The sequence below is a fragment of the Sinocyclocheilus rhinocerous genome, unplaced genomic scaffold, assembly GCF_001515625.1.
Source record: "Sinocyclocheilus rhinocerous isolate Xijiao unplaced genomic scaffold, SAMN03320098_v1.1 scaffold2985, whole genome shotgun sequence".
Lineage (NCBI taxonomy): Eukaryota > Metazoa > Chordata > Actinopteri > Cypriniformes > Cyprinidae > Sinocyclocheilus > Sinocyclocheilus rhinocerous.
Window position 1 is genome coordinate 84,870 of NW_015661690.1, and position 14,838 is coordinate 99,707.

The following is a 14,838-nucleotide window of genomic DNA, read 5'->3' on the forward strand; positions in this document are numbered from 1 at the left end:
TACAATTACGGCGGAAATTACTGCTCAGGTATGTGCTCAGCAGCATCCCGGCCAACTGTAGCAAAATGTCAGACAATCAGATTCACAATCACAATCAGGTGCTACACAGCCGTTATCGATCTCCGATGAAATACAATCCGGACGGCTAGAGTAACTGATCTGGGGTCAACTGGATTTAACATGCTGGTCTGAAAGATTGCAATTGTAATACGAATGTGGAGTGCTTGTCTGTGTTTGTAGGTTTAGTTCAATCATATTGGCTGAAGCGGAGATCAAAATTGTTTTGTGGTTTTAATCGACGCTTGTTTTGTTTGCGGCTCGTAACCTCTCACCCTCTCCTATGCACTCATTTCACGCCTGCATGCTAAGCACACATTCTCCAATTAGATACACATTTCGCTGGATCAGCCGAGAGATTAGAGATGCATCCAGACAGCAAGAGTGGACAGGTTTGATCATAAGGGGCTTGTGCTTTCAGAAGGACCCCTTGTGTGAACAAAGAAGCTGCATTTGGAAGAAGCTGGCTGTCAGGGATGTTCATATGATCCTGTGTCTCTGATTTTAAGAAACGGATTGTTTACTGTTAAGTCAGATCAAGTACCTCCTAGAAAAATGTGTCCATTTGCCTTCCCATTCATCTCAGTGCCAGTTCCTTGGTACAAAATGTATTTCAGGGTCAGAGTGACTCAAAATTATGGTGCAGGTCACAGTGTCTCTTCAGTTATTGGCACTTTTGGCCCGGTGCAGTTTTATTATTTTTTTAATTAAAAGCTTTCCAAACTCAGTTTAATTTGTTTTCCGATAGTGATAAAATACAAATTAATGTATTGTTCAATAGCGTTTTAAATGCATTTTCAATAGCATTTTGATGGAAATGCCATTTTTATCATTTTTGGAATATAATTACTCCTTTGTCTTCCAAAGGCCAATGTATCATGTTATATTTAATGTGTCCTAAATAAATTTTATGCATTCACAATTTTTGCTTAATAATACAGCTTAATTGAAAGTGATGCACAATATATTCTGAACATAAATTATATTTATTTTGATTTCTGATATTCATCTCAAGCTCTGCACCGACACAGTCATTGTGCTTGGTAGTCAAGCACACTACATTTATGGAAAATTCTCATTTAGTATACAAAGGCTATTAATATGCAAATTAGTCCCCGCCTCCGCTTAATCACAGCAGCTTGAACTACCTGCTCTTCTTTCGTTTGGTTAACTGAAGTAGTAAATGCTACACATTGGCAAGTAGCATTGTTGGATTAATTCAGCCATATATGTTTGATCCAGAAACTAATTCTGAAGAACAGGGCTTATACAGGGTCATCCACAAGTTGATGTATCAGAATGGTAATGCATTTTATGTATCGCTCTCTCTACACTGCCAGACATGTAACAGAAATTGATATCATTAGCCTTTGGCTTGCCTGTGTTATCAAACAGTTAATAATGTGTTGCCAATGTTACACAAACCATGTTCCTGTTCGCCATCTCAGACAGCTACCTTATAAAAATCAACATCCTCAGATAAAAACATTTTGCTAATGATACAAAGCGTATGCTAACGCTTTATATCATAGGAAATGGCTTGTTTTAAACCTCATTTTTTAAACTTTGATAAATGTCAATTGTATTAGTTAAAGGGTTAGTTCACCCAAAAATGAAAATTACCCCATGATTTACTTACCCTCAAGCCATCCTAGATGTATATGACTTTCTTCTGTCAGACGAATACAATCGGAGTTATATTAAAAAACATCCTGGCTTTTCCAAGCTTTATAATGGGAGTGGATGGTAGCCCAAAATTTGAAGTCCAAAAAATTGAACCAATCCATTATAAAAGAAGTCCACACGGCTCCGGGGAGTTAATAAAGGCCTCCTGAAGCGAAGCAATGCGTTTGTGTAAGAAAAATATCCATATTTACAACTTTATAAACCTTAATCTCTAACTTCCGCTAACTGTCATATGTGCGTTCACGAGAGAGTGTCGTCCAGCGGATGACGTAGGCGTAGCGTAAACTCTGGTGAGAAAATGCTAGTCTCGCGAGAAACAAGTTTTTTTTATAGCAAAGGAAAACCAGTGTCCTCTTGGCTTATATTAAAATCCTCCGACATTTTTCTTTACAAATCCTCGTTTTGTACTACTAATTCGTGACCGGTGTTTTGTTTTGCTCTCTCCTCTGCGCTTCCACGCTCGTCACTTCTGCGTTTGCCTACGTGCTACGTCATCCGCTGGACGCCACTCTTTCATGAACGCGCGTACGACAGTTAGCGGAAGTTAGAGATTAAGGTTTATAAAGTTGTAAATATGGATATTTACAGGATGTTTTTTAATATAACTCCGATTGTATTCGTCTGAAAGAAGAAAGTCATATACACCTAGGATGGCTTGAAGGTGAGTAAATCATGGGGTAATTTTCTTTTTTGGTGAACTATCCCTTTAAGTGTATTAAAAACACCAGATAGACGTGGAAACCATGTTAAAAACTTGTCTTTAATACTTTTATTTAACAAGAACACATTAAATTGCTCAAAAAATGACATTTAAGACATTTTATACTATTATAAAAAATATATATATTTCAAATAAATGCTGTTCTTTGAACTTTCTAATCTGTTTCTATTCTCCAACGTTTCCAAAAAATATAGATTAGCTGTTTTCAAGCAGCAAATCAGCATAATAGAATGATTTCTGAAGGATCATGTGACACTGAAGACTGGAGTAATGATGCTGAAAATTCAGCTTTGCCACCACAGAAATAAATTTTAAAATATAATAAAATAGTAAACACTTATTTCAAAAACATTAAGAATGTAAAACCTACACTTTTGAATTCACAGTCAATTTTGAAATGGCTCATTTACTTCAGGTTTTTGTTTAGATTATTAAACTTAATGCATTTTACAAATATAAATTATTTTCATAGTTTTAGATTGAAGGTCTGAGACCAAGGATAAAGATCAATTTAAACATTAAAATGTATGTGAAAAAATCAACCCCCAGCACATAAAATTGCTTGAAGTTAAGGGAACACCCATTAGAAGGATAATGTACGCTTAACCAGTCGCACCCTAAAATGATTATGGTGCACTTCCTTTTTTTTTTTTTTTTTTTTACTTTTTAGACTGTAATTTAACAACTTTAAATTGCAAATAGTTTGAGAAGCTGCAATGACTAAACTTCCGTTTAAAAGTCTAAACGAATTCCCTCTCTCTTTCTGTACATTATAGACCCTAACATTGACCTGATCGAGAAGGACATGTCTGTGAACACGGTGGCAGGAGCGATGAAGAGCTTCTTCTCAGAGCTGCCCGATCCTCTGGTACCATACAGCATGCAGACGGAGCTGGTGGAGGCCTTCAGTGAGTATCAACACGACAGTGAGCAGACTCTCACAATCAATAAAAACACTGATACAGGGAAGATTTTCCACGGCCAGATGTTTACTGTCAGAAAGCAGCGTGCTTGGTTGTAGTGCTCTGAGGTTAGTGCGCTCTGGAGAGCTCCTCTGCTGGACATCCTGTGTGTGGAGCTGGGAGAAAAAGAATAACAAGGGATAAGCCAGTGAGTAGAAATGGATTGAGTTTCTGCAGTGCGATTTTCCTGTTGCGGTATTATAGACTTCTGTCCCCGTTCTTCAATACACACACTCTCTCTCTCAGTGTGAAGTTCAGCATTGTCTGCTCTGGGCATCGCTCCAAGCCAGCAACACACAAGCAATGAGACTTAAGCCTAAGATTGCCGTTAGTCCTTCACTCCAGACTGTTTCTCAATAAACAAGCCCTCTCAAGTCCTGCCATGCTTTAAATAGTTTCACAAACAGCAGGCCTGATTCAGCAGAAAACAAAGCGTAACACCCAAACCTGCACTGGTGGAGTAAAGCACAAAAGAGGGGATTTGATTGGTTAAATTGTTCAGTATGATCATGATGTCACTCATTTTGGAAGTGTTAAATTGTTAGTATATAAATTCGGTATACCAGAATAAAATCTTAGTACTGTTCAAATGGCCATAGACAATGATCATTTGAGTCAGTTGAATTTAATCTGTCAAATACCAACATAATCAGATACTAATTTGCGCCGTAACAATTAGCCTTGTGTTCTTAAAATCAAAAATACATTTGTATGTTTTCTGCTGATAATGTGAGGGGATCTTGCCTGTGCAAATTTTGACATAATAATGCTATGGGTGTTTTAGGTGGTTGCTGTTCGGTTGCTAATGTGTTCAGAGTGGTGTTTGACGTGTGGGACAAGTTACGCGGCAAAGATTAAAGGAATAGTTCACCCAAATGAAATTTGTCATTATTTACGCACCCTCATGTCATTCCAAACGTGTTTGAGTTTGTTTCTTCTGTGAAACACAACAGAAGATATTTGGAAAAATGTCAATGTTTGTTCTGTCCATACGATGCAAGTCAATGGTAACCAAAACTATTTGGTTACCAACATTCTTCAAAATATCTTCTTTCGTGTTCCTCAGAAGAAAGAAAGTGAGGTTTGGAACAACATGCTTACCCTAAATATAAGCAACCACTTATTAATAAAGTCACAACTACACTTTTAACCAATGCAAGAACATTACAGAAGCCCATTGAGAGTAAGAAGGAAGGGATAATGGAGGGAGAGGACAGACGGCAGGTCACCTGACTGCCGTGTCACTCTCCGCAGGTGGTGGGCGGGGCTTTGCTCTGGTCCATCTGTTACTGGACGCCGTGGCAAGAGCCCAGCAGGCTTGTTCTGTTTTAGTCTCTGAAAACACAGGAAGCACCTGCACTGCTTTAAGGCCTTCTGAATAATCCTTTGCTTTGTTGATCTGCCATCTATTAGACGTCTCAATAGGATATTTAAATGAATGCATTTTCTGACTGGCGGTGGAGGTGGTGGTTTATTCATTAGATGATATTTGCATATTCGGTCTCAAAATAAACAATGTCTGGGTAGGTTTTAAATACATCGGCGTCCTGATGTTTTGAGAGCATTATTACTATTACTAATACTACAGGTCATGGTTTCATTCAAGTACCTAATCCTAAGTATTAAGCCAAAAATATACTTAAGTTTTGACCTGAACGCTTAGATATGCATATAGCTGAACCTTTTAAAACAAACAAACAAAAATGTCTTTGTATGCACTTAATATGCGCGTTCCAAAAAATCAGTGTGTGTTTGTAAATTTTGTGCGTTGTATGTGGAAAAATTCAAAGCACATGTGCAAGATGAGTGTGCCGAATATGTGTGGTTAGAAAAATCAGGCTGTGCCTGTATAGTATTGATGACAAAATATGCGCTTATGAATACCCAAGCATACCCATAAAACCCAAAGTATAATTTGGTCCCATAGAATTCTTTCGGTTTTGATGCAAACTTGCTAAGTATACTCCGTTTGACAGTTGCTTGACATTTGCGCTCTATAAAGTTTCATCCTTGTCTAGTGTTTGCGCTATTTCTTTCTTAAGCCCTATTCGCACGGGATTAGTATTATCTGGGGAGCTCATGTGATTTAAGAAATTACCCCCCACATCTGAATTTCTTGTGGCGCATTCGCACGTTATAAGCGAAGCCTGTGATTTTACTTGAATTTACGGACTTATCTCCTGGATATACGTTATATATCATAAACTGAAGAGTGTTCCTTACTGCACGCTGCTATACATTTCGTCCATCTCCATCTAATCAGTCTTTTTGTTTTCACTCTTCTGATGGTTTTCAGCTTTCTCTTTCTGCAAATTGTATAGTTGTATGGTGTATAGCGCTATGACCCAGCGCCCAAAATACTATCAAAACACTCCAACGCAGCCTCAATTCTTCGCGAAAGATGGATAAAAAGGTGCGCAGGAAACAAAAACTGTGATTTAAGAAATTACCCCCCACATCTGAATTTCTTGTGGCGCATTCGCACGTTATAAGCGAAGCCTGTGATTTTACTTGAATTTACGGACTTATCTCCTGGATATACGTTATATATCATAAACTGAAGAGTGTTCCTTACTGCACGCTGCTATACATTTCGTCCATCTCCATCTAATCAGTCTTTTTGTTTTCACTCTTCTGATGGTTTTCAGCTTTCTCTTTCTGCAAATTGTATAGTTGTATGGTGTATAGCGCTATGACCCAGCGCCCAAAATGCTATCAAAACACTCCAACGCAGCCTCCATTCTTCGCGAAAGATGGATAAAAAGGTGCGCAGGAAACAAAAACCTTGAAAAAATTATATACGACCCCAACAAATCCTGGACAAATCACAGAGATACCGATTCGCAGGGGACTAATATTATCACAGAACCTCGGTGTTTGGTGAAATATGGTTGGTCCTTTGCGGGGAAATTTTTACTTTACAAATTACAGACATGGCCGATTCGCACGGGATTAAGATCACAGACAACCTCCGCAATTATTACACACAACTAGAGGTCACCAGGTAATACTAATCCTGTGCGAATAGGGCTTCAGAGTTAGAACTGATAAAAAATTTTGTGTTCTGTAACTTGATGGTGAGTCAGTAGCAATGACCCAGAACACTCCAGAAACAAAATAAATGCACAAAAAATCACCCTAGCTAGCAACCGTATAGCAACAACCTGGCATTATAGTGGTTCTGCACATTTTCCTTCGAGTTACTGCTGTAATTCTGCATCGGGGGCCACAATGCATAATGCTGATGTGAGTGTTTGTGTGTGTGACTAGGGAGGAACACATCTGCCGTAGTGGTCACATGTTCTGACACAAGGCTCACAGCGTTAAGGGCTGATGTAAGCCGTTCTGACTCACCGCAACCATCAAGCTCGTTGCACTCAGGGCGTGTGTGTGTGTGTGACTGCACACACTACACAATTATTTCTGTACATGTACTGTTTGTGTGTGTGAGACACTGTGCTTCATTGAACAATCCATCGGTCACCCCAGATGAGACTGATGGGAAGTCTAGTATGCACACACACATGCATGCAAACACACACACACACCTTTTCACTGTTACTCCTCTCTAGAGTTGTTGTTTATTGATTTACGTGGAGTGTGCTGCCTCCTTTGTGCATATTAGAACTCCTTATTCCTGAATTACTTCCTCAAGCATGGCTTCCAAGCAATCTGAGGTCCCAAAGCCAAACATGGATAGTGTTTTAAGTAAGAGCCCCCACTCACATTTCATCTGGAGTAAATAGAGTGATTCAGTTTCTGCACACACATTCAATCAAAGTCTCAATTAGTATTCAGCATTTTTCACAAATCTGGTGCAGAATTATGGAGGATTATTGAACTGTAAACACATTGAATTAAAGAGTTTCTTATCTATTAATTTGTCAATTTAAAATCTGATTTGTGTCCTTTTTGTTTTAAATTGGTCTTTTTGAATTTAAATTATATATAAATTTGTATTTATTTTATTGAACTGTAAACACATTGAATTAAAGAGTTTCTTATCTATTAATTTGTCAATTTAAAATCTGATTTGTGTCCTTTTTTAATCTTTGAAATTGACAACTCATTCTTTCATTATATTTTTAAGTGTCACTTCTAGTACTCTATACAAAAGAGTGCATACATCTCTTTGAAAATTAATAATAAAAAAACTGTGCTGTTTCAATTTACATTTATATTTAAGTTTTCCACCCTATAACACTATTACAAAAATGTGTGACAGTTTAAAACTAAAATACTGTTTCATGTAATGATTTAGCAGCAGTTAAAAAAGGTGGTATAGACACTCCAGTCAGATGAAATTAATGAAGTCTTTGATTAAAGGTTCTATTAAAATATACTGGTAAATATAACAGAATACGTAACGGTTGCAGATTAAACTTGAATTAAGATGCCACTTGGCATGGACAAGCTAGTTTGCAACCAAATGTAGATTTGAAGCATTTATGTTTTTGATAAATTTTTATTTCCCTTATATTATTTGCAACATTCAACCCTGTTGTCAGGACTTGGGTGACAGGGTTGAAAGTTAAGCTTGACGAATGCAGTCAAATCTACAATCTGTGTAGAAACCAAAAAAAATGTAATTATGTACTTGTATTCCCAGTAAAAATGGTCTAAATTTTTGCTTCCAAAATGTTTCAATTTAATGAAACTTAAGGAGTGGGTCATTATGGTAACAGGGTTGAACATGTTGTTTGTGTGGGACAGCTTAATATTGTGTTTATGGTACATACATCTGTTAATCATTTAAAATATATCTGTATATTTTAAATAGCTTGGGGTCTGTGCCTTTGTTACTTTAAAGAAGCTAATAGGACACCATGACATTACAGAAACACACTGGTCTTGAAGGTCCTCAAGCATTGAAGCCATTGTCAAGACTGACTCCGGTGTGTGTGTTTTGTCGCCCTCTATCTATTTGTGTGTTGTGGGACAAGTGAACACCTGTGAAGCATGAAGAAAATAAATGTGTTTGTGTCTCATTCCGTGTTCCCTCTCTGCCCCCTGCAGAAATCAGTGATCGAGAGCAGCGCCTCCACACCATGAAGGACGTGCTCCGCAGGTTCCCGCGAGAAAACTACGAGGTCTTCAAATACGTCATCACTCACCTGAACAAGTGAGAATCAGAGCCATCCCTAGGGCAAGACACGATCAAACTCGCTCACACGAATGTTTTTCATTCTCACTTTTTCTCTCTTTCTCTCAGGGTGAGTCAAAACAGCCGCCTGACCCTAATGACCAGCGAGAACTTGTCCATCTGTTTCTGGCCGACACTAATGCGGCCCGATTTCACCACCATGGATGCACTGACAGCCACACGCACCTACCAGACAATCATCGAGACATTTATCCACCAGTGTGCTTTCTTCTTCTACAATCAGCCCTTGGCCGACACACCCAGTGGCTTGCCCGGACAGCCCGCCTCACCTACCACCACCTTGTCTTCTGCCTCCTCCATACAAGGCTCCGCCTACTCCGCCTGTTACGCCCCATTACAACATGTAGCCCCGCCCTTCAGCCCCACCCAACAATCCCCGCCCCATTCTCCACCCCCAATCCAGAGCCTGCTGCCTTCGCTCCACCCCCATCACACCCCTACGGAACAACACACGCTGTGAAGCTGTAGACGAGGAGGAGCACTGAAAGAGATTAATCGAATGGAAGAAACTTCCGAGGAGATTGCACGGCCGTGCCTGACTTATCACAAGCAGTAGAGGAACGAGAAAGAAAGAGGTCAAGAGTACATGAGCTACGTCAACCACACTTCATCGCCCTCTTTCTGCATCATGCTACTCTATAAATTGCTCTGTTCTTGGCCCTTTATGCTCCTCACACACATTTAGACAACTGCACATGAAGTGTGGTAACCCCAAACCCAGATCTCTAATGGGTCCATCTGACGCGTAGATGTCACACTCTTGCTGGTCCAGCGTTGTCTTCGTCAATCGGCGACCAATGGGAGATAGGATGTATGAAGCCCACCTCATATTCGGGTGGCCACTGTACACAACCTCCTAAAAATAAAGTTAAGCGGGCCAACAGGGTGGCCTATATATACACCAGATTTTTGTTGTAACTTTCGACCACTGTTATTAATTACGAAAAAGAAATGCTTTTTTCCAACGCGGCAACACAACCATATTCCTCCCCCCTATTTATCCTGAAACCGCTTTTTAAAGAGAGACAGAAATCAAAAGACAAAACTAGAACTTGTCGAACTGGATCTAGTTTTGCTGGCAAGGATGTGTGTGGCACAGCATTCTGGGATTTGAAGTCTTTTCCTCCCCTTTATCCCCCGTCACATGAGCCTCCAGAACATGCTGGAAGACTAATGCTTCTTTTATTGCAGAATGTCCTCGCAACCGCACAACCCTCGGTTTCCTGCTCCACGAGGATCTTCGGCTTTGTTCGGTGTCTGTTCATTTGGGAGCTGTATTCTTATTCTTATTACACGTTTGCAAGACGTTTCCTCATGTTAGATCTGTGGATTACTTTTTGCGCACATGATCGGTGAACCAATAAGTGATGAGTTCTAAGGGATGGGTTAGGTTGTGGTCCTCCTGCGTTTTAGAGGAGAGGTATGCACTAAATCAAGAGTTTCCCTCACAGTTCTGGAAGGTAAAGGAAGTTCGCACTAGAGGAGACGCTGTGCTGTATCTATTCGGATGGCACTGAATCAGTGAGCTGTGGAAGCCTAGAGGAGGATGAGAGTGAAGATAGTGGCATAGCTGTTATGGCATTCTTCAATGTGTTTGAAATCAGCATGTGGTGCGTTATCAGAGTGAGAATATGAGCTTTTTGTCAAGACTGACTAAATGTCTCAACTTCAGAGTTGACCTCAGAAGGATGACATTGTTTATAAAATGCCAGACGTTTAAAAAAAGAAATAAAAAGATTAGGAGAAGAAAACTTGGTTAACGGGAAACGGGAAAGTTAATGTGGTAGCTTGTGAGTAGACTTCCGTTTGTGAGCTCTTGGAGCGCAACACTACCACCCAGTGGACAAAGCAGGTATTGCATGTTGAAACTCTAACGCTAATGTCACATTTTTGTTTTTCTAGAAAATGCTGGATGCATTCACAATCACATGGTTTAAATACAAAAGCTGCCATTTAGCTTTCAAGTTTATATCAATATTCCCCAGCACTTATACTTCATAAGTTTACGCACTCCAGATTAGATAACGGATCATTTTCTGTGACTATTGTGTTTATTTGAACTCAAAAGAGTCAGTTTGTTGTGAGCCGTGGTTTTCAAGCAGGCAGACGCTGTGAAACTGTGAAACAATCACGTTTATGGAGAAAAATGAATGTATCCCACAGCAGATTTCACTTCATTTTTGTGCATATCTCTCCCTGTAATACATTAAGTGAACCACACCTGCCCTGTCCCTCTTTAACTTCAATCCACATCTACTCTGACTTCTGTTTGGCTGTGATGAGCTGCAACTCTTTAACCGTTCTTGCTTAAACACTACGTCTTTTGCCCTCAGAGAGCAGGAGTAATGGTATATTTTGGGAAATCTGGAGCTGTGTGGCCTATACGCCCCTGGTACTTTGTATGAATGCTGCATTCTCTGTGTATTTTCAATGTATTCTTTCAGAGCCGACTGTCCTTCGCAGCCAAAGACTGTGCAAAAAAAAAAAAATCATAAAAAAGGGCAGGGGAAGACGACTACAAGCGACATGACAAACGTCACTGAAGATTGGAGTAATGATGCTGAAAATTCAGCTTTACCATCACGGGAATAAATTACATCTTAAAATGGGAAAACTGATATTTTGAATTTTAATATTTCACAAGACAAACATAAATAATAATGAATATTGTTTATAACAAATACTGTTTATTTTACCATCAAATGCTGTACAAAAGAATGTTGGTGCATTTGAGGAAGAATGTACTACTTCTAACCCACAGAGTTCATTAAAATGAAAAAAGAATGTCTAATGAAATACCTAAAATAGTTTTAGATTAAATATAGTTTTGTCATTCACAGATGCCACTGTCTGACATGCTATAGAAACTACCCAGTTACAGCACCATACTTTATATTGACTATTGTTAGTTTCTTTCCAACGTCCCATTTCAGAACAATATTAGGAATCTGAACTGTGTGTTTGACAGTTTCCCAAAAGGGTATATTAATAGGCCTATGTTTTATTTCAAGGAAACCCTGTTATAACCTTCTCAGTTTACAGTAAAAAAAAAAAAACCCATAAGGGTTGAAAGAGGCAGAGAGTCTGCATTTGATAACACATAGGGCCTGAAGCTCTTAAAATGGAGTATATTTTTCTTCTTTTAAATAAAAACTGCTCCGTGAAATTAATGTTTAAAAGTATCTGAAATGAATAAATGAAATAGCACTTAAACAGAATTGTCAAAATTACGGCGTTTGATTTCATTATTGGATGGATTTTTAGAAAGTCAAGACCATCAGGCCACATCATTATTTATGGGGGATAGAAACATTTGGTTTTAAAATCTAGCTATTTTCATAGGATAATTTAGATAATAGTTTACCTAGACGATAAGACCTCACAACAAAAACATGACATTTTTGCCCCTAATAGCCTATTATACGTATAAAAATATACAATATAAAACGCGTACCGTATTCGTGGAATGTTCCAGTAGCTGTGCCTTCATGTACTTACGCCAAAGCGTTTTCTTCTATGGATTGTGTTCCGATATTTTTAATTACCATAATAACAGGCGAGGCTTATTGATTGTTTTTTTTTATAAATTACATAATTTGAGCTGTTGGTGCTAAGTTGTAAGTGTATGCGCGTGTGCGTGTTGGAGTTTCACATGCAATGACAAAAACGGACCACTAGGTGTCTCGCTTGTTGAACTTTCAGTACTGGACCTTTGACATTCTCTCCATATGATATGAATCATTCGGACTCACGCTCTGACTCACGCCTGTTAACGTTGATGAATTATTTTCATTAGAGATACATGTTCATAATTGAATGTTCCACCTCATTTTTAAGTTTTTTTTTGAAGAATGAATGATATGAACGCGTGAAATGAACAAATATGCCTACTTAAGACTTCGTGGACCTCGTGTGATTCGCATTTAGGTGCTTATTGTATAGGCTATACAGAGAGTCATTGTTTGTTTCATGAATCTTTTGTCTCGGTAGATCAGAAGTCTGGCCTGCTACTTTCCGGAAAGTTTCCGAGTCTGAAGTAAATCTGTATGTCCGGTTCGTCTTATGATCAGTCGAGGCACGTATCGCTGCTCATCCGTGTCTTTCCGAGTCTTGAATTCAGATGCGTCCGACTCCAAACGATTCAAAGCGCCACAAGTGGAGCAGCTCTTATCAATATCAATATACACCAGCATCCGAAATCCACCTGTAACCAGCATCCTAATTCTGACTTGATCCGTACTACAGAAAATGTAGTTTAGTGTTTCAAGACAAAACAATTTTAAGGTTCAAAGGTTCTGAGTAAAAAAAAAATCCGTACACGCTTCATTTTGTCTATCGATTGAAACACTTATTTTCAAGTCTTAAATTTGAATATTGTGATTTCATCATTCAAATTTCAATTCCAATATCATCATAATTTTGTAATATGTGTGACCCGGGACTACAAAACCAGTTAAGTGTCAATTTTTTGATATTGAGATTTATACATCATCTGAAAGCTGAATAAATTGGTATGGTTTGTTAGGATAGGACCACATTTGGCGTGAATATTGTGATTTCATAATTCAAATTTCAATTCCAACATCATCATAATTTTGTAATATGTGTGACCCGGGACTACAAAACCAGTTAAGTGTCAATTTTTTGAAATTGAGATTTATACATCATCTGAAAGCTGAATAAATTGGTATGGTTTGTTAGGATAGGACCACATTTGGCCGGGATACAACTATTTGAAAATCTGGAATCTGAGGGTGCAAAAAAAAAACAATTCAAAAGTTGTCCAAATTAAGTCCTTAGCAATGCATATTACTAATCAAAAATTAAGTTTTGATATATACGGTAGGACATTTAAAAGACATCTTCTTGGAACATGATCTTTACTTAATATCCTAATGATTTTTGGCATAAAAGAAAAATGTATTGTTGGCTATTGCTACAAATATACTCATGTGACTTATGACTGCATGGCTTTGTGGTCCAGGGTCACATTTATTGAATAACTAGGGAATACAATAAAGTTCCACTCTGAAATTCAGACATAAGTCAACTAAATAGTGAAATATTTTATCTGAAATGCATGCAACAATACATACAAATATCAAAACATTGTTGGGGCCAACAGTAATTAATTAATTGCATTTAATAAATTGTATATTCAGTGTTGTAAAATTAGTGACAACTAACCCCGGTCTCTATTATGCCAGAACAGGATAAAACCGATTCCTTAGGCCCATGTTTGTCCTTACGACACATCGATTGTCCGGGTTACTGTGGGTGTTTCGATTCTGATACCTCGATTGATGGCAGTGCTGGGAGTAAGGATGCTGCTATTGATCATTTGATGGTCAAACTGATGAATGCTGCTGGCACTATCAGCTGAAAACAGTCAAATACAGCTAGCAACACCCAAGCCCCAGATAACTTTTTCAATAAAAAAGTGTGTGTGTGTGTGTGTATATAAAACACACCAACTTTCTGAATGACGTTTTCGGATGTTTTTCCAGTGGCGCCAAATTTGGACACTTGAAGGTGCATTCAGTAGTTTGTTCTAATTTAAAAAGTGTAAAACGTTTAGAAATGGTCTACAAGCACATGAGATGAATACAGTACTCATGATAGTCTTCTATAAAAGGTGTTTTAATTATTATATACAGGAGGGACAGTATTTCGCCATGATTAAATGATGTGACCCGCTCTTGGTGTCACGTCAGAGAGAATACTCCTGTTTATTGGCCGCTCCCTCTGTATTAGCGTAGTGTTGTTGCAAAGAGTAAAAATTAGACAGTGTAACAAACTTATTCTGCTTTACCAGCAGAGAAAAGGGAGAATCAGTACCTGTACGACCGGTCTGACGCCAGAAGATAGAAACACCGTCAATGACAAAATACGAGTGTAAACAAACGGTGAAAAAAAAAAGACGATGGAGAAAATCCTGAGTATCGTTTTTCGAGTTATCGTTCTGAACCATGTTGATAGGCAACGTCTCATGCCTTTGAACAGTACAAGAAGAACAGCGACGCCACAATTAAAATGAATGTCAGTGCATTACACGAATATAAAACGAAGTGGGATTTATTTGAAAGAATTTTGTATAAACTAAATGTATTATTCAAGCAAAAATGTCACAAAAAGAAGTTTAGGTTTTAAAGGGGTCATATGATGCGATTTCAAGTTTTCCTTTCTCTTTGGAGTGTTACAAGCTCTTGGTGCATAAAGAAGATCTGTAAAGTTGCAAAGACTAAAGT

The 14,838-nt window shown here is 38.4% G+C and overlaps 1 protein-coding gene across 2 annotated transcripts in view; it reads left to right on the forward strand.

Annotated features, from left to right (window-relative positions):
• The window catches only part of LOC107726507 (rho GTPase-activating protein 35-like), a 90,954-nt gene extending 80,399 nt beyond the window's left edge, over positions 1–10,555 (forward strand). For both annotated transcript variants that reach the window (XM_016536117.1, XM_016536118.1), the window contains exons 5-7: positions 3,241–3,372; positions 8,443–8,548; positions 8,639–10,555. In XM_016536117.1, coding sequence (XP_016391603.1) covers positions 3,241–3,372; positions 8,443–8,548; positions 8,639–9,050 — 650 coding nt within the window. In that variant the 3' untranslated portion in view covers positions 9,051–10,555. The remainder of the gene's footprint in view (positions 1–3,240; positions 3,373–8,442; positions 8,549–8,638) is intronic.
• Positions 10,556–14,838: the final 4,283 nt, after the last annotated feature.